Source organism: Phoenix dactylifera, unplaced genomic scaffold (assembly GCF_009389715.1).
Source record: "Phoenix dactylifera cultivar Barhee BC4 unplaced genomic scaffold, palm_55x_up_171113_PBpolish2nd_filt_p 000901F, whole genome shotgun sequence".
In the NCBI taxonomy this organism is placed as follows: Eukaryota; Viridiplantae; Streptophyta; class Magnoliopsida; order Arecales; family Arecaceae; genus Phoenix; species Phoenix dactylifera.
The window spans coordinates 43443-62993 of NW_024068263.1; the positions used below are offsets into that span (position 1 = coordinate 43443).

The 19551-nt window shown below is 40.2% G+C and overlaps 3 protein-coding genes across 3 annotated transcripts; all 3 read left to right on the top strand.

Annotated features, from left to right (window-relative positions):
* Window positions 1-3301: 3301 nt before the first annotated feature.
* On the top strand, window positions 3302-4799 carry LOC103695631 (transcription factor bHLH30). Its single transcript, XM_008777002.4, has 3 exons — window positions 3302-3721; window positions 3875-4065; window positions 4156-4799. The coding sequence occupies exons 2-3, from the start codon at window positions 3886-3888 to the stop codon at window positions 4597-4599; spliced, it is 624 nt and encodes a 207-aa protein (XP_008775224.1). The 5' UTR covers window positions 3302-3721; window positions 3875-3885; the 3' UTR covers window positions 4600-4799.
* A 6835-nt stretch (window positions 4800-11634) lies between these two features.
* Window positions 11635-12377, top strand: LOC120107560 (protein PELPK1-like). The gene has a single exon (XM_039120887.1). The coding sequence runs from the start codon at window positions 11686-11688 to the stop codon at window positions 12154-12156; it is 471 nt and encodes a 156-aa protein (XP_038976815.1). The 5' UTR covers window positions 11635-11685; the 3' UTR covers window positions 12157-12377.
* Window positions 12378-15749: 3372 nt separating this feature from the next.
* Window positions 15750-17172, top strand: LOC108511931 (protein PELPK1-like). The gene has a single exon (XM_039120888.1). The coding sequence runs from the start codon at window positions 16440-16442 to the stop codon at window positions 16944-16946; it is 507 nt and encodes a 168-aa protein (XP_038976816.1). The 5' UTR covers window positions 15750-16439; the 3' UTR covers window positions 16947-17172.
* Window positions 17173-19551: the final 2379 nt, after the last annotated feature.

Consider the following 19551-nt stretch of genomic DNA (forward strand, 5'->3'; position numbering starts at 1 on the left):
TAAGTATAAACTTATGAAAATTCAGATCATTGCATAATTCTTAATTACATATTAATTACAAAGTTTCAGTTCTTAAAACTTATTTTTCAGATCTGAGATTTGTAATTAATCATGTGAAAATTCAGATTTAATTCATGTTTAAATCTTGCTTGGATGCCCGCGGATAGTGCAGATATGGAGCAGTGCTGCTTTTCCCTAGCCCCAAGCTGTTGAGATTACTAGGGCCACTACGACGGCTTCATCTAGGATGGCCAGGGACATCTGGGACTCCTGTTCTGCTGATTTAACGCCTAGCTTCGTCCTTTGTGATCAAGGGTCATGACTCACATATTATTGTTGCGGGTGGGCGAAGTACCGATGGGCTGACAACTATAGGGGCAGAGCTCGGGGTAGCATAGGAAGGCATCTCTTATGTGAGATGGAGGTTGAGGGCGGACTGCATCATCTTCGAGGGAGACTCGGCCATGGTAATCAACAGGATAAGAAAGGAGGGACGGATGGGGGATGAGAGTCCTGATCTGCAACATTCATCGAATGATGAGAGACTGCAGCACTTTTCAGACAGTGCATGTGTATCGTGAGGTGACTAGGGCCATCGACTGCGTCTCCTCCTATGCTGCACAACACTCCGGAGAGGTCTTCTGGACACACCAGGGGGCCCCTCCTTCATAGTTGTGCTAGATTGTCTCTCTTGATTTTGCTGGCTGCACATATACTAAAGTAGGGTGAGCAACCATTGTACTAAAAATAAAAAAAGCTCCTTTGCAAAAAAGAGTGAGAAGAGGGGTCGATCTACAGCGAGGTGCGGCCTAAGTGAGCCGCACGGTTAGAGGAGTGGAGAGGAGGTCGTTCTTGTAGGATCTGGAGTGGTGAGAGTGAGTATGAACTTCGTTCAAAGAGGGTTGAGTCCTTTGTTCAAAAAATGAAGAAGGAGGTCTACCAAGAATCCTCTTGCAATTTGGTTTAAAGGGAGTCACATAAGGTAACTGTAGATGACCTATTCCTAGCTAGGGGGAACAACGTTCACACTAATGGTAACAGAGCTGGAATGAAGGTGCACTTGAAGTGATATGGTAGATCTGAGTGGTCGTCCTCCCTTATGAAGGAACCTAATACGGAGTGCTCTCCCTCCCCCTCTTCCTTTCCCCTCCCTCTCCCCTTCACCGTCTTCTTTCTAAGTTGAGGTGGCCGAGTTGGTCTAAAGAAATTATACATATGCATAATTAGACATATACACATCGATCCTGCAACTTGTTATATGAATTTTTGTGTTACACTAGCATTTCTGCTACCCATGAACGAACAACTAATGGCAATGATCATGGTTTATTGCCGTTATAAGGGTTCTGAGGGGTCCATTATGTTATACATATTAACAACATTTATTAAACAACAACAATCATTTGACTGTTATCCTCCTATAATGGCCATTATGAAAGCTAGTTTGAATCCTGACATATGGATATGAGTTCATTATATAACTATAATTGCAGCCATTATTTGTGTATATACCATTTTTTAGATAAAAACATATATTGTTTCAAATTTCAGATTTTGAAACTAATTTTTTCCTCCAAAAGTATATGTACCATATGACTATAATGAGTTGGACAATAATGCCATTATTATTAGTTATTTTCGTCATGGCACTATTATTATGGCCGCCATAGCCCTTTTAACGGTCACAGGGTTCATTATGACTGAAGAGCACTAGTACTAAAAGTTTGGAAGATACATAGAGATTTGGAAGGAGGCCTGTCATATGAGCAGTTAAAAGATTTGCATATGGGTTTAAACAATATGTTATCTAATGAATCCCATTAAACTAGCTTTAGATAACTTGGATTAAGCATCAAAATAATGTGCTTAAATATATGGTGGGTCCTTTAACAGTTCTTGTTGGAGGAAGTTAGATTTTTGACAAAGATTTAAAAAGCTGCCTATGTTGGCATTTCTGCTCAAAGTATCTAATGTCTTTAGTCGTAAGCATGTCTGCTTCAATCTTTTTCATTGTCGTGGAATAGTTGGACATGATGTGTGATCTGCATTGCATAAAATGGTTGTTATATTCACTTGTACAGTTGCATCATGTTACTCCCATAGCCTAACAGGATTTAGCAAATTAACTCCTCGCGCTTATTGGTTCGTAAGAAGAAATTTTCCTCACAAGAATATTTTTTTAGAAAAATGATTTTTGCATGTTTGGTTAATCATATGAAGTGGTATATTATAGAGTGATTTATATTTGGTTGAGCATCTACTTTCTTAAAAAAACTATGTAAAATACTTATTATACCATTAATAAAAGAATATATCTTACTTCATTTTATCTAAAAATTTAACGCCACTTTTGTATAAAAAACAACTACTCTAATTCTCAGTCAAAATTGGACTTTTCTATATCTCATATGGGTTCTTCTTTTTCATTAAGTGTGAAAATCTTATTCTCATAGAAAAGTTACCTTTCCATTTTTCTTCTTCGAAAACTTCAATCAAATATGAGACATTCCTATTGCTGCCAGTTATCATAAAGTTTTGATGTTATAACTAGTTTCTTCTATATCTGTGATCATTTTACTAGTTATCTTTAGCCCCTCTTCTTGTCGCTCTTCAATTGTTGTTCCGTACATACATACTAATGTTCGTGATTTTTTTTTGTCTTGCCAAGAATTCCAATGACTCTACATTGCAACTCAGCTGATATCGTTGCATTTCTCTAACCAGTAACCACTAATATCTATCTGTGAAGCAGCATAATCACAATGCAATAAAACACAATTCCCTCATGGGCTATAATGTGGCTACTTCAACTTTGCCAGCAATAAGTTCAAAAAATAACAAAGAATTCACCAAAAGTTCAAAGAAAATTCAAGTAACAAGGAAACTAAAATAAATGGAAAATGAATAGCAAAAATGTACTGCACTCTTCAATCAAAAAAAAAAAGAGAGTACTGCTGTCTGTATAAATCTATTTCATCTAAAAATGAACATGGATTAGTTCACCCAAGCTACCAGACAAGACCGTCAATTCCTCGACAAATTCTCCTCTCTTTCATTAACATCTACCAAGAAATGTATCAGAGAATCATCGAGTCAATGTAAAATCATGAATAGTTCATAAGATTTTCCAATAGTTCCATCAATCCCTCACTATGCCTGCAAACAAGCATAGCCGGTTAGCCCAGAAGCTTTGTCAGTCTCCAGGCTCGTTGTCCCGCCAACAGGCAAAATCCAGCCTCCAACTTGAACCCGGTACAATGTTCCACCGGTCCACCCGTCCCAGTCAAAGAAGAAGGTAAGGAGACCAAAAGCCATGCCTCTTTTCTCTCTTCTTTTCCAGAGCCAAACGGAACCCCCTCGCCGGCTCCCGCACGAAACACGACGGCGTTGGTCGGGATCCCCCTGCCCCCCGTGTCCCCCAAAAGCCCCGTCCCCTCCGCCGTCACGCGCCGTCCCGATGCCCTCTTTTTACCTCGTCTTCTCCTCCTCCTCGGGAACACTTTACTCCCCAACCCTTTCCTTTTCTCCTAGTCTTTTACCCTTCCCCAGGTAATTTAACCAAATAAATACCTCCCCCTTTTTTTTAACCGCGAGGTTATTTTCTCTTATAAGTAGGAGGTCGTGGCTTCCCTCCTCTTTTCAAACCCGGGCGGTATCTTTCCCGTTATCCCTGATTATCCCACAAAATTAAGAGGAAAGGTGGAGAAACAGGAAGAATAAGGTAAGATATTATCCGATTCGCATTATATTTGGGGTTTTACTCCTGCCTTCCATCTTTGGTTAGTTCTTGATTCCTTGAATCAAAATTGTTATTTCATTTAATTTTCCATTTATAATCGTTTGCTGTGTTTCGTCTTCTCGTACTTGTGCATAGAGGATTGAAATATGTTAGCTATTGGAGCCGGCGGGGTGGCGGCGAAGGGGATGGACGGCGGAGGAGCGGCGCCGAGATCAGCTGCGGAGACGAAGGCTCACCGGAGCCACAGCGAGGCGGAGAGGAAGCGGCGGCAGCGGATCAACGGCCACCTCGCCACCCTCCGGAGCCTCCTCCCATCGGCCGCCAGAGTACGTAATTATTGTACCACGCCCTCCCCCCCTCTCTAGCGTCCAGATCATATCAGACGGCTGAGATTAATTTGATTTGGTGATGCTCAGATGGACAAGGCGACGCTGCTGGGGGAGGTGGTGAGGCACGTGAGGGAGCTGAAGGGGATGGCGGATGACGTGGCGGTGGTGGTCCCCGGGGAGGGGGATGAGGTCGGTGTGGAGGAGAAAGGGGAGGGGGAGGAAGGGAGGGTGAGGGCGTGGGTGTGCTGCGCGGACCGGCCGGGGCTGATGGGGGAGCTGAGCCGGGCGGTCGGGTCGGTGCGGGCCAGGGCGGTCCGGGCGGAGATGACGACGGTCGGAGGGAGGACGAGGAGCGTGCTGGAGGTGGAGATGATGGAGGTGAAAGCAGGAGGAGGGAATGAGGGGCGGCCGGCGGTGGCGCTTCAGGCCGCGCTCCGGGCGGTGCTGCTGGCCAAGGGACCCGGTTCGGATGGGAGGACCGCCGAGAGTTTTAAGCGGCCCCGCCTGGCATCCCGGTTCAACACCACGTAGATTAACTCTTTTCTTTTCTTTCCGTTTTATTTTATTCTAAAAATGTATTAAGTCCTATGGTAGTGTAGCGATACTTCTGCTTGTTGGCGTATGAATACTAGAGTATGTTCGGTTCGGTTTTTACTCTCTGTTGCACGTAGTTTGGTGCATGATGCAGTACCCAAACAGATGTAATGTCTTCGCAAGGAAAATATATTTGTAGATTTTGGATTTGCACCCAACTAACTCCTCATTTCTGTGACTGCAAAGCAGCCTTTCTGTGGCATGCAAGTTGATGAGAACTTCGAGTAAGCTGAACTTGACCCTATGAGAGTGTTACGAAGTTCCCAATGACAGCTAGTCATTAGAAGATAGATGGTTATCAAAAAAAATATGCACTATATATGGGATGGCAGATGCTTCTAGGCTGTCTTGTTTGATGGTTGTCTATCTTGCAATGATGACTATATGCTCTGCGGTGTGGCGGGTGCACTGCAGAGGATCCATGCTCCGAGAAAATAAGAGGTCCATTCAGAAAGTAAAATTTTGGTGTTCGACATTTCATAATATGTCATGAAAATTAAGCCAAGGCTGATTGAATGGTGAAGGCACTACAATTTTACGTACACAAGATCACTGCTCAAAATCCACACACGAATGTATGAGATGCGTTATGGAGACAATGTTTATGGTGACATGTTTTGTTCTTTGTCAGAAAAATATGAAAGATCGTAATTTTGTTGGAAAGGCTCTATGATTGCTTGCACTGCACGAACATTAAGTGCTTTTCTATTTTCCATTAGCCCATTTATTATGAGTCAGCTCAATAGTCATCAACCATGGGCCAGTCAATAATCCAGATATATATTCACGAAAAACTGCGAGCTGTGAGTTGTTCCTGCACTTTTGGCCATTATTTGATCATGTGAGTGGAAAGTGATCGAGAGGCAAGGAAGAATAATGAACAGATTTATTCGAACAGATTTAGGCTAAAAATTTTATAGAATTAATCAGGATATCTAAACAGGTCCTTAAGAGATCAGAAAACCCTGGACTTTGCAATCCAAAAACTTTTGGTATACCAAAAATAGATCAACTTTCTATGTAGATTCTATTGCGCGCTAGAAGACTTATTTGGGGATGCATTAGTCTTTTTTTCTGATTCCTCTCATGTTTCTTTTCGGAGTGCCCTGAATTATACCTGTAATTCCCTTCATAAGGGGGTATGCAGTTTTCAGATTATTTTTCTTTGCACATCCAATCTTTGCTCGATATCGCTCGTAATATAGTACCCCTAGCCTAGATGGAATGCTGCATTTTAACCTATTCGATGACTGCATTTTTGCATGAGTACAAATGCATATAATGGATATAATCTCATGTTCAAACTGCATATAATGCTCGCACAGATTCATACATATATAACAGGCATTGTAATTGGCGCACCCTTAGCTGAAATAAGGTTGATGATTACCTTGATCTGCTCAACAAGGAAATAAAGGGGGTTGCACTTTGAATACTGCAAATATTCATGACCCAGAAAGATGGGAGGGAAAAAAAGGGACAAAGAAGAAAAGAAAAAAGAAAAAACAAAGGAGAGAGAATTTTGTGACTACAGCATTCCCACCCAACAGTTAAATGGTCAGACAAAATCAAGACCAGACATGTGCTTAAAGCAAAACAATCTAATAAAATAATTGTAGAAGAAGGAGAAAAAAAAATAAAAGAAAGACAAATAATTTTATATCTATGTTCTGTCATATTCGGTACATTTCAAGAATTATATACATTCGTGTATAGACTCCATATAACGAAAATAATATAGGCTGATATAGTATCATACTAATAATAGAAAATATTACTGGCTGATATAAGTTATCATATGATTCCTAAAATTAGTTTTTTTTAAAAAAAATATGATTATGGATTTTGTATCACCATATGAGAAATGCTAGTGAAATTTCAGGAAAAGCCTCAATGAGTTTAATCTAGAGGATAAGATTCAGGAAGGTTAAATATGCTTATGAGTGAGTTAATCCATTATTGGAGCATCAAATTAATTTTCTTAAAAGAGAGATCAATATCAAATTGTAGTATGGAATTGTCAAGGAAATCTAGAGTTGGCTTAGCTCAAATGGGATCTAGTATATGATTACTTGATCATACGATGGTACAAATATGGTAATTATCTTGAGTATTAATCTGGGATTATTAAGAAATTTTGGAGAATATTGATCAGAGTTGCGCAGCAAAATTATGGTGGACTGAGTCATTTTAAACTGAGCAAAATATTGACTATGTTTTGGTAACTAGATAGTTCAATAAAGAAGGTTTTTATTAATAAGAAAAGGTTAGGTTAATCGTGATAAGACTTTGTTATCTCTCTGATAGATTCTTTTATTATTGGTATGCTAAAAAAAAATAAGCATTACATGATAGGGTGAGTTGATCAGGATCTAAATTTTTAAGTATCCAAATAAGTCATTTGTAATTGTTCCCTCTTTATGATTTATAAGTTTATGCTAAATTTAAAGCCTTCTAACATATCGAATCACGGGATCAATATTTAGCTCTCTCGGACTTACTCTTGTGATTTGATACCCATCATTTTGAGATAGACCATTGCTGACTAATGACCATCATTACATGATCATTTTGTGAATTACATTCCTAGCCATATAACGATTTGACTCTAAGATTGGTAATTATCCTTTAAGGGATCAACACACTATCATGATAAGTGTATGAGATTTATTTCATTTCAAATTCTACCCCAAATACAATTAATTTTATCGATCCTGTTGTGAAATAATTCCAATCTGATCTAGAGTGACTTGCATTAAGGGATAGTGGTGGAATAGGGGATCACGATCGTGATCCCCTGCTCTGCTTTTTTTGGGCGCAGCGGGAGTGGAGGCACTGTGGCCGTTCTGCAGTTGCTCTGCGATTGCTTGAGCGGCTGCCGATCACGCTCAACTGCTGTGGAAATCGTGGCGGTGAGCCATTTGAAAGCTTTCTATAAAGCCTCCTCTTCCCTTCCTCTGGATCCTCTACCAAGGACCTCCTCCCTCTCCTCCCTGCAACTGTGATGCGTCGTGCCCTCTCCTCCCTTTTCTCTCTCCATTTCCTCTGCTCCGAGGCTCCTTCTCTCCGTTTTGAGTGTCGTCGCCACTAGCCGTTGGACCGAGCCTTCCTTGGCTGAGACCCCCCCGCCTCCGTCGATCGCTGGTAAGCCTCCTTCCCTCTACTCTTCAATCTGTAGCCGAATCAAGTTTTCTTTTCATTTTCCATGTTCTGGATCCAAACTGAGGACTTGATTTTTTTCCTCTCCTCGTCGGCCACCGCAGTAGCCGTCAGCTGCTGCTGCCGTCGATGGCTGACCGTCAGCCCTAGGCCGGCTGCTGCCAGAACCTCTCCTCTCCTCTCTTCCCTCTCCTTCCTCTCTTCTCCTCCTTCTTCCTTGTGTTCTCAACGGGATGAAGAACCCCTCTTTTGGGTCATCATTGGGCCGTGATTATTCATCTAGGCCCTGTTTGAATTTGGGCCCAGTTCATTCATTTTGGGCCTTGTTGGGTCGTGCCCATTTTGGGCCCTATTAGGCCTTATTCACTTTGTTGGGTTGTGCCCATTTTGGGCCCTATCCACTCTTTGGGCCATGCCAATTTTGGGCCCTATTGGGCCTTGTTCACTTTATTGGGTTGTGCCCATTGTGAGCCAACAATGGGCCCAATTCAGTCATTTTGGGCCCTGTTGGTTCATGCCCGTTATGGGCCAAATTTAGGACCAGCTTAAACATTTTGGGCCCTATTAGGCTGTGCTCATTGTGGACCCATCCTGTTCACCGTGTTGGGCCATGTCCATTGTGGGCCTTGTTGGGCCCTATTCGCCCATTGTGGGCCTATTCAACCGTTGTGGGTCCGCTTATCTGTTATGGGCCCATTCACCCATTGTGGACCCGTTCACCCATTGTGGGGTGCCCGTTCATCTGTTGTGGGTCCGTTCATCCGTTGTGGGCCTATTCATCCTTTGTGCGCCCATTCACCCATTGTGGGCTCGTTTATCTATTATGGGTTGTATTCATTTTGGGCCTTGTTCGTCCATTGTGGGCCATGTTCATTTTGGGTCGTGATCATTTATTTTGGGCCCTTCTTATCTATTGTTGGTCGTATTTTTTTGGGCCTTATTGGGCCCTCTTCATCCATTATGAGCCGAGTCCGTTCATTATGGACCAGATACATTAATTGATTCAGGTCGACCTAGGCCAAATATCTCTTTTCCGATTCTGATCAAACCGGAGTAAATAGGTCAAGCCTCTGATTGGACCTAGCTAAGTGGATCAAACCCAAAAGCTCAAATAGCCTTAGATTGTGTATCTCTTTCTCTCTCTAAGCAAGCCCACGTTCTAACAAGATCTTGACATTTCCTTTGATGGTCAATCTGAAACATTCGGACCAAGCCCAAGACCAGGATCAGACCAAATCCAGACCCGAGATGATGAGATTCTCTCTCCTCCTTTTTTTCTCTAGACAAGCTTGGAGATCCTAGTGCAAGCCATGTCCTTCTTGTTGCTCAAATTTAAGTTGACCCAGTTTGAAAATTCCAAACCACCCCCGTATCTGGGCGGTTGACCAGTCATTATTTCAGCCTCAGCTAGATTTGGTCACTTTCGATCTTCACCTCTGATCCATTGAATCCTCCTTGCTCAGACCAAACTGTTCTAGGGGCATGAGATTGTAGTATTTTATTTTGACTTCTGAAATTATGTTAGAATTAATAATATTTTAATGATATTAAAACAAGTGTATATGACATGTTTGCGTGAAGTGGGATTTAAAGCGAAAATAGGTAAGTAACTTAATGCTTCAAAGTATATTTTCTAAATTATTTAATAAATTAATTATTAGTGGATTAAATTTTGAGATATGTTTTGTACTTAGTAAAATGGGCCAGGCATGTTAAATATCATTTGAAAATTATGTTATATGCTATGAAATTTGTAAAATATGACTGGGCAAATTATGAAATCTATTTATATATATATATATATATATATATATATATATGTATTTCAGCATAGCTATAATCTCTTCTGGCCCCGCTAATGAGGATTATTCGTTGGTTCTGTCGACTTGTATCTGTGAGAAACTGGTTTCAATACCATACCATCGATGATTAGAATAGTGGTGTTTAGACATCGTACCATCGATGATTAAAATAGTAGTATTGGATAACGTACCTTCGGTAGTTAACAATAGTAGTGTTTGGCACTTTGTGCAACCCATGCTACTGGGTTACGTGGCCATAGCCTATTTGTGTTGAAATTCTGATATCAGAGTTTTTATAAAAATATTTAGTAAATTTCAAAAAAATATATATATTATTTGTAATTTATTTTTCAGTCATTATTTTGTGTTTTGATTAAATATATGATATGCTTTGGGCCTACTTTGGGGTATTATGTTGCTTACTAAGCTAGTGTAGCTCATCATCCTGTTTTCTCTATTTTTTAGATTCAGATACGTGATCACATGAGACTTGGGGAGTGCGCTAGATTCCTAAAGATTCCTTTCAGTTATTGACATTTTAGATAAACTAGTTAAAGTAATTGATTTATGTCGTCATATGTTATTTTGAAACTTTGGAAGATTGCTTTGAGTAAATTATTTAAAAAAAATCAGAAATTTATTATTGTTTTGATATGATCTGTAGCCTTGAATGCCTGTACGGTCTGCCATGCAGGCGTGCAACGTCTGTCGTGCTCCGGTCTCGGGACGTGACATCAGTACAGAGGGAAGCATAATGACAGACTCATCAATCACTTGCAGATCTCTTTGTGGGAGTCCAGAAGATAGAATATGATTAACTTCTTGGCATAATGTGAGAAGTAGTCTAGGATGCTTAGTTCCAACATTTAGGGCATCCTGTTCCATCTTTAAAAATGAGTATGGTTAGTGTTGTGGTTCAAATTTGGCCCGAGGGTGACCATGCCGGGAGAGTCGAGGGAGCTGCCGGCTAGAGCAGAGAAATAAGAGCCACCTCCCGTGCGACGGCGTAGCTGCACAAAGCATGTCGGTGAATATAAAGGCGCCCTGAGCTTGGCCGGGGCACGTCGTCGTATAGTCTTGCGGTGGGAGTTTTTTGGCTCGCAGTCGACGCAGCAGGGCGCCTCGAGCTCGGGCCCGGGACTCACTATAAGCATCAGAAGAGGTTGTTGTAGGTCGTAGCAGCGGAGAGATGCGACCGAGGTCAGCTGGGCCTTTGGCGAAGTCCGAGATCAGACTAGCTCTTAGCAGGATCGAGGTTTGGCCTGATCGGTGCTGAAGCCTGCCTGGCCGGAGTGGGATGATCCCTTGTCCTGAGCAGGACGATCCATTTTGCCCCCCATCAATTAGCTTCACGAATATAAATGAAATCTACTTAAGCATTGAGTCAATACTCAATGAAACCACAGGGTCGGTAAATATTTTAATTTTATCCTAAGTAGGCATATCTTGGTGTCTATTGCCGACGCTGTTTTAGAGTACGTAGCAGTCGGCAGCCTGTAACTCGGCAATTCCCGGGGAATAGCCGGATTGTGGCAATGCCATGCTGCATCTAAAGCTCACCAGATCTAATCAGAAATCTTTATTATTATATTATTTTTAATTCCGAGTATGGCAGGATGGTCAGTGACTAGCAAAAGGCCATCGTAGGTCTACTAAAAAACCAGAACCTGTCATGTGGCTAGCAGGAAAATGTTACTGGAGCATCTGAAGGACTGGAATCTCCATTTGGACATTGCAGAGTTAAATAAAGCCAACTAAGATAGGTGTTCACTTATTGCTTCCAAGTATTGGTGAAATCTGGTACCAGCAACATCATAATTAAATGAATTCCCCAACCATGCCACCTCTTTTGACATTTGTGGCCGAATGGTTGAGAAGGTGAACAAACCAAAAGCTCCCCTTCCCTGCTGATCACCAACCAAAAGATTGTTTTCTGAACTCCCTTCAACATATCAAGCTATAAAAAGACCAGCATCGCAACTTAATCATCACAGAAAAGATACAAACCGCAGCTCTTTCTTCCACTCATACGTAGAGATAAGCTCTACGCTCCCGCTTACGTATGGCTTCTCAAACTTGGTGCCTCCTAGCTTTGCTTGTGACGTTGGTGGGCACCGATGGAAGCCATGCAGCACGCCATCTTTTAGATACTGCAGCGCCGGAGACTACTGCACCAGCTACGCCATCCCTACCTTCGATCCCTGCGCTGCCAAAGCCCGTCATACCATCCATGCCGACACTGCCAAAGCCATCTTTGCCTCCAATGCCAACCATGCCTTTGCCAAAGCTTGCGATACCGCCCATACCGGCCGGCCCGATGCCTTCTGTGCCTAAGCCTGCAATCCCTACAGTGCCTGTTATACCAACCATGCCCACTGCAACGTTGCCTCCGATGCCAGCTATCCCATTGCCCACCATTCCTTCCATTCCAAAGAGCATTCCTCCATTGCCTTCGATTCCAATCACCATGCCGTCCATACCTGGTGTCCAGCTGCCACCCATCCCTTTCCTCTCTCCACCCCCAAGCCCGTGAATGCTGCAAACTATTTAAACTGCAGGAAGATGTGGAGTTCTTTTGAGCGAGACGTGTGAGGTTTATTTCGGTTATGTACTGCTGGCTATGTATGCTGTTTGTGCCATGAATCTGAGTGTTTAGCACCTTTATTTGTTTGTTTGTAAGTGCTTTTGTTGGTTGGTTTTTAATGTATTATTCACATATTGGATTTAATCTCTTGGTTTCAGGCCTGTTAGTCACCTTTGCTTTTATAGTTTTTTCTTTTCTTTTTCTCCGTGATTTTCCGATCCATAAGGATGTAAATAGTGGCCCTTTGTCCAAGTATCGTATGTTCTCTGGTTCAAACTATGAGTAATATTCTTTTCAAAAATTAAAGAAGGCCCATGAATCTAGGAGATCAATGCTGCAATAATGTTTTTAGAAAAAGAAGGAAAACGTCAAAAGTTAATTGGGAAAGGAAAAACAAAGAAAACCGAAAAAATGCGAAATCAAACAAGGAATTCACCCACATGACTTGTTTACTTACCATCTCCTTATAAGAAAATTATTTTATTGTGACAATTACATATTTTTGCCCGACAAATATCTAACTGTGATGACAGCTCATATTAGTCACAAATTAGAAGTTTTAGGTCATCTTTTGTGACAATGGAAAATGTCATCACAAAATAATTATTTTAGGTGACAGTATTAATTTCAACAGTCGTCACAACAGGCTGCCACTATATATATTTGAATCCTGGCACCAAACAAAAGTTATAGAGGGAAAAGGAAAAGTCATCACAAAAGCCATAGTTTCTCTTGTGACAAGCAATTCTTTCATCGCTATGAATGTTTCTTTGTGACAAGTTTTTCCATTGTTATGCAAATATATATGTATAAGATCATCTGAATTAAGACCCAAACTAGTTTATTAAGTTGACCTGATTCATTATTTTAAGAAACTCTCCTTCTTGAACATAGACAGAAGGAAGGATTATAAATTTATGTTTCCAGACACTTCTAACTGTTGATTTTAATTTAGAGCACCTTTGGCATCCAATTGAAGAGTTTAAGCTATTATATAATTATGATAAGTTATCATATTCTAGTAGATATTCGATTATGTAAAATAAAATTAATTATCTTAAAATGAATACAATAGTACTTAATAGCTACTAAATCCAAACAGGAGATCAATGTAGTCGGTGAGGTTGGGTCAATTGGTTACACCAGCTTTATATTGAAATATATTTAAAAATTTCAAAATACTAAAATAAATATGATATCATTAATATGCATAGGTAGTAATAAATTATTCATTTAAATACTAAAATTGGATATTTTTAACAATAACCAGATTTCATGGATGAAGAGGTCATCTATAAGATGATATCTAGAGTCCTATATTATTAGGAAATATTTGATCTAGATAGTTTAATTAGTTTTGTTCTAAAAATGAAGAAAGCTCAAATGATTCCCATATTATTTATTATACATTTATGCAAGTATTTTTGCAGTCTCAGAGAATTGTTATAGCTGCCTTTAGACTAAAGATTTTGACATTAATATCAAGTGGGTCTCGATTTAATAAAATTATGATAATACTTTTTGCGATAATGTATGTTATCACCGAATAAAGGCCTTTATAGTGACCTTTGTTGTCACCAAACAATTAAATTTTATCATCATTGTTGGTATAAGCGAGTGATAAAGTACATATCTTCTAGGGACAAACTTTTCTTATCATAGAAACAAGCATGTTTAATTAGTGTTAATGAAATATTGTCACGAAAGCCTTTGAGCTTTAGTGAAGACATTATTTTTATCATCGTGAAAAAAAATATATGTAAAGACCTTTTGACGATCAAAATCTTGTCACAAAATGATAGGATTTTTGATTTTGTCTACACTTGCGTTTGTAAAACATCAACAAAGAACTCCCAGGACAAATTTGGTTGAGGTGCACTATGCAATGTATCTTAGTAAAGGATGGATTGGTTAGCTTCGCACAAGGATGCACATTTTAAATTATGTTATTTTGAAATGTAACACATAATTAATTTATAGAATTACCTGCATTCATTGGTTTCGATAGCAAAGTTAATCGTACGTGAGGTCTTTAAACTCTTAATGCAAAACCCCTATGTTACAAATGCCCTTCAGATTAATGGTGCACGTAATGTGCAATTACGGTGCACATCCTAATAATAAACAGTTACATTGAAACCTCGTCACATATCTTGGAACAACAACATGTAACAACTCACTGCGGATTCCAAAAGAGAGGAAAAAACCCTTTGTCATATGTTTAGGCAGTGTGCCGTATGGGAACCAACGTCTTAATGCCACTAAGTTGCTCACGTTTATTTTATTTTATTTTTATTTATTTATTCATTTTTAAGAATAATGAAGTTTCTCTATAGGTTTTAGAATTTTAGATCTTTTATTTCTATTACTTTGAGAAAGCATTTTTTCCATTTTATTTTTTAGAATATAGTTGTTAAATTTGAATTTAGAGAGATCAGTACTAACTAAATTAATGATTAAAAAAAATATATCTCTCTCTCTTGCATGGCCTGGTATCAAGAAACACATCGTCAAGCCTCGCATGATCAGTAGAGTGCATTTTTGGTGGCCAGTATCAACTGCAGGACTTAGATGTAGCTAGAAATGTCTTCATCGGTCCAATCGGGGACATCTGGCGAACTTAACCTTACTCTTTTTCTCTTAAAGCTTTCTGCTCTATCTCGAGAATTTAACACTGTGTGTCATCTCTTAAGCCTTAAGTCTCATGTCATATGAGCCTTCATTTATTGTAAGAATTTGTTTGAGTGCTCCTAGCCGTCCGCTCGCGAGAGCGCAAAATCACGGTCATGTGAGCCGGGTAGTCTTTTTAGTTCAATGCGTGAACTTATGAGGATCCAAATTGAAAGGGATTGTATCTTTTTTATCTTTCTTCGAAAGAGTCTACCATTCGATCGTACAATGGCAGCTTCAAGATCTATATAAATAGATAAATGAAGTTTAGAATGTTTTGAGTTTTGTGCAGGATGTGATCCACAGTCGATGTCGCAAAAAGGATCAATCATTTTTTTTGCACGAAAGATACAATCCGAGCCCAATCCTAATCTGGTGCAATATGATTGTTAGTTAGAGTTTGATCACCTTTCAACTAATCCTCGCACGGCTTCTATGGAGATTGGAGACACATAGCACTATTTTCGTTCTCGAATAGTCTTCAATCATAAAGAATTTCTAAAATAGATACTGATGGGTGTAGTTGATAGGCTGGGGGGGGGGGGGGGGGGTATGATTCGCACAAAAGAATGATTAACCTTCCTTCGAGCGAATCAACCATTGGATCATCCAATAGCTTCTTTGAGATCTGCACAGGCATATGAATGACATAATTCAGAGCAATTTGTGATCTATGCAGTAAGTGATCCAATAGTGGATTCATGCGAAGGAAGATGAATCCTTTGTTATTTCGCACGAAAAATACAACCTCGATCCATACTTGACAAAATCACTAGAATTTGATGCCAATTATTTAGGTTTGAATGCTGCCTGCAGCTCTCCTCCTCTCAATTAGTTAAAAAAATGATAAAATATTTCTAGGGAAAGGAGTTAGTTACTCGGATAAAAAATAAATGAAGCAGTACAAAAATAACACAGAAATCTGATGCAGAAGATGTCACACAAAGTTATCCCTAAGCAAGATTTCTTTTGTTTTTCAATTCACTTGCATCTTTAAATCCAAACAGGGATTTTTTTTCCTTCACTTGCCAAGTCAATGCCTTACCAAAACGGAGTAAAAGAGATCCGCTTGATAATCCAGTCTTTGACAGACAGAATCTCTTCCATGAGCTCGTACATCCCTGTCCTTGGAGTCCTTAGGAGTGAGGAGATGGCCAACCCGGTGTGACCATATCAACACCTATTCCGCTGCAATAGAAAAATATTCCGATTAGAGTTATGCCTGGAATATCGTTAGTCCCTAGCTCCACAAATACTTTTAAAAGTCTCCCATTATAATAAAAACCAAATAGCTTGTGTTTAGTCGTCACCTGCACCCGATCCTACACTCCTTTAACAACAAAACAACCAAATTTCCAAAAACGCAGGCTAATCTATGACATTTAGAATCAGGAGGATGAGAAGGTGAGCGACCACAAGCTCCAATCCCGTCAGATCACCAACCGAAGATTACTCTCTTAAAGCCCTTCACCTACATAAAAGCCTAGCTGCAGCTCCTAATCTTCACAAAATAAAAAGAAAACCCTACAAGCTCCTTTCTTCGCCTATAGTTTTCTTCATCCATGGCTTCTCGCAGTTGCCTACTCCTAGTTTTGCTTGTGACATTATTTAGCAGTGATGCAAGCTTTGCGGCTCGCCATCTTTTAGACACTTCAGCTCCAGAGGCTGCACCGGCATTGCCGACTTTGCCTCCAATTCCTACACTGCCAAAACCAACGGTACCGTCGCTGCCGACCACCCAGCTGCCTCCGCTGCCATCCATGCCGACACTTCCGAAGCCATCGTTGCCACCGATGCCGACGGTGCCGCTGCCTAAGCTCGCGGCACCACCCATGCCGGCTGGCCCAATGCCTTCCCTTCCTCGGCCCGCAATTCCAACCAACGTGCCCGTTATCCCCACAATTCCCACCATTAATGCATTGCCTCCGATGCCTAAAACTCCATTGCCAACCATTCCTTCCATCCCTACAAGCATTCCTCCAATGCCATCCGTTCCCACGAACATGCCGTCGATCCCCGGCCTCCAGCTGCCACCCATCCCTTTCCTCTCCCCACCCTCTAGCCCGTGAGCGCCTCAAGATTGTGAAGAACATTGGGAGTCATTTGAGGGTCAGTGGCATCAGTAGTATGAAGAGAGGGGACTTGCAGTTGTTGGTATGAGAGGTTTGAGTATGTTTATATATGTATTGTTTGGTTGGTGAGAGGTCAGTGCATTGATGGTTCTTTTGTCATGTATTGATCATTTCAGTGACTAGAATATTTCTTGCATAGCAAGCATTATGGTACAAATTATATGCTTTTGTCTTTGCCTGTTAATAACTAAACTAATAGAATATAATCTTAATGAGATATACAGCATAAAGGATTACAATCAAATGAAACTGAATCTTGAATGAGCCAATCTCCGACGCAACGTATATCAAATTTTAAATATTAAGAATATTGTTTCATGATTAGAACTTTTCAGATGTGTTACTCTGAAAAGAAAACCATTAAATCTCTCAAAATAGAGAGTTGAAACCTTCTGATATTTGCGTGTGACAAAAAAAATTGAGATGTGCATAGCCTATATTAACCATTGCTCTTTTATGCATACTATTTGCCTAACAACTACTTAGAAGACCACATGCAAATCAAGTTTATAGGATTCCCAGGCATACAAAAATCCATAACATATATCTAAAAGTACGCCTTTGTATTTCATCCTCCTAAGCTCAACGACTCGTTCTTGTGACCATGATTACGACCAATTAATTTTTGATCAACTTGTTTTCTTGGTTTCAGAGCTGGGAGAGCTCAGTTGAATCAGAGGAACAAGAGTTGATTGTCCCTTTAATGATACTCAGATGGTGATATCTTTTAGTTTTTCGAGTCGAGTCACAATTTTTCGAATTTTCCAACTGTTAAATGTGTTCCTTGCTCCTCTCATCTCTACTCCTTAGTTGTGCTCCAGCCTCGCAGCCCAAAAACTTGTCTATGACCCACAGCTGCTGGCCTTGGAGACGTTGAGTTCCTAGTTATTACTCAATCCCAAAGCCTAATTCTTCACGTCTTCTGTTATGCATATGAGAAGAGGGGTTATTGTCACAATTGGGGTTTCCTGAAACAAAATGTGAAAATTAGAAATTGGTCTCGCTATTATGTAGTCTTTAGGATGGATAATCATTAATATATTTGTATGATTAACAACACTGACTAATGTCCAACGAAACAAAATCCTCTAATTTGAACCTAACCCCATCCAACCCAACCAACTAGCAAGTTGGGTTCGCAGGACCTGCGCCATTTTTACGGACCCAACCATTTGAATTAAACATGTTGGATCGGATCGGGTTATCGAGCTAGGGTCCAAATTGCCACCTATATCACTCTGCACTTTTGGTTGTATCATCACGTCCCGTTCCACATATGAAAGCTGATGCATGATGAACAGGTAAACTAACAAATGACATCTACATTTTGAACATCATTTGTAGAGTAATACCTGTGTCACAATAAGCTCCATATACTGCTTCCTAATTACCATGCATCACCTTTTAAGCCACCAGGTGACATAATCAGTTTTGCAACTAACCATCTTTCTTAGATTACCTTGCCTCCAAAATCTACCACCATTGAGTGCAATGTTTCACTAATTACCCACTGGCTATGCCCAAACATGCAACCACTGCAGCCTTTGTGGGGAAAAAAACCAAAGCATTCGAATCTTGCCGTTGAATCAAGACTCGGGCATTGTCTCCGCCACCTTCAAGCATGCTCCCAGGAGAAGGCCTTGGCAAGCAATTGTTGTCTTCAGCCATGATCTGTACTGCTAAGGAATTGGGACGCTCAAATTTTGGAAGGTACAACTGAGGGCACCAACCAAATGGAAAGATTTCTGATCATCTATTTTTTATTATCAGCTTAGACCGTTCATTTGGTCTGACTCATTAGTCTGAAAAAAGATATGGTTGGGCTCATCCATGGGTGTTCATATCTATTCTGAATCCAAGAGCTTCAAAGAGTAAAATCCAAAGCTAATCTTAGAATCCTTGGACAAACAATAAGAGGTATCACCTAAAATTAACATTTTAGGCATCACCTAAAATGTGGATTCTGGTGCACTTGACATGAAAAACTAGAAATGGAGTTGTATTTGCTAAATCAAGACGAACCCACAACAAGTGCTTGCAAGGGTTAATGCTTAATTGATAGGCAGGACCTAAACTATTTGGTGAATATTTTCTGAAAAAAGGTGGTGTTCAAGTCTGCTCAAGATGAAGGGGCAAAGATCACCTAAAATTGATTATCCGATATGAAATGTGAATGATGCAACATCGTGATCTAGATCAGGTACTGCAAGAACATCATAGATTTATTAACATTATACATTGTCATATTTAGTGGAGCAATTAGAAGCTCGAGCATGTAAGAGAAGACATTTAGCAATCGAAGAAATAGGTGTCCTAAATGCTTATTTGGAGAGTAATCTAAATACCATATGGATGCTCTGTTAGTAAAATGGATTTCAGACACCTTGTTATATCCATCACAGAAATACAGACCGCAGAAAAGTCCACCATAAATCTCGGCAAATCAAGGAAAACCATATATTTTGATCCAAGGAAAATTATGCTCATATACTTTCCACAACTGCTTTATGCAACACACCTGTTCTCCATCATTAGTCTTCAT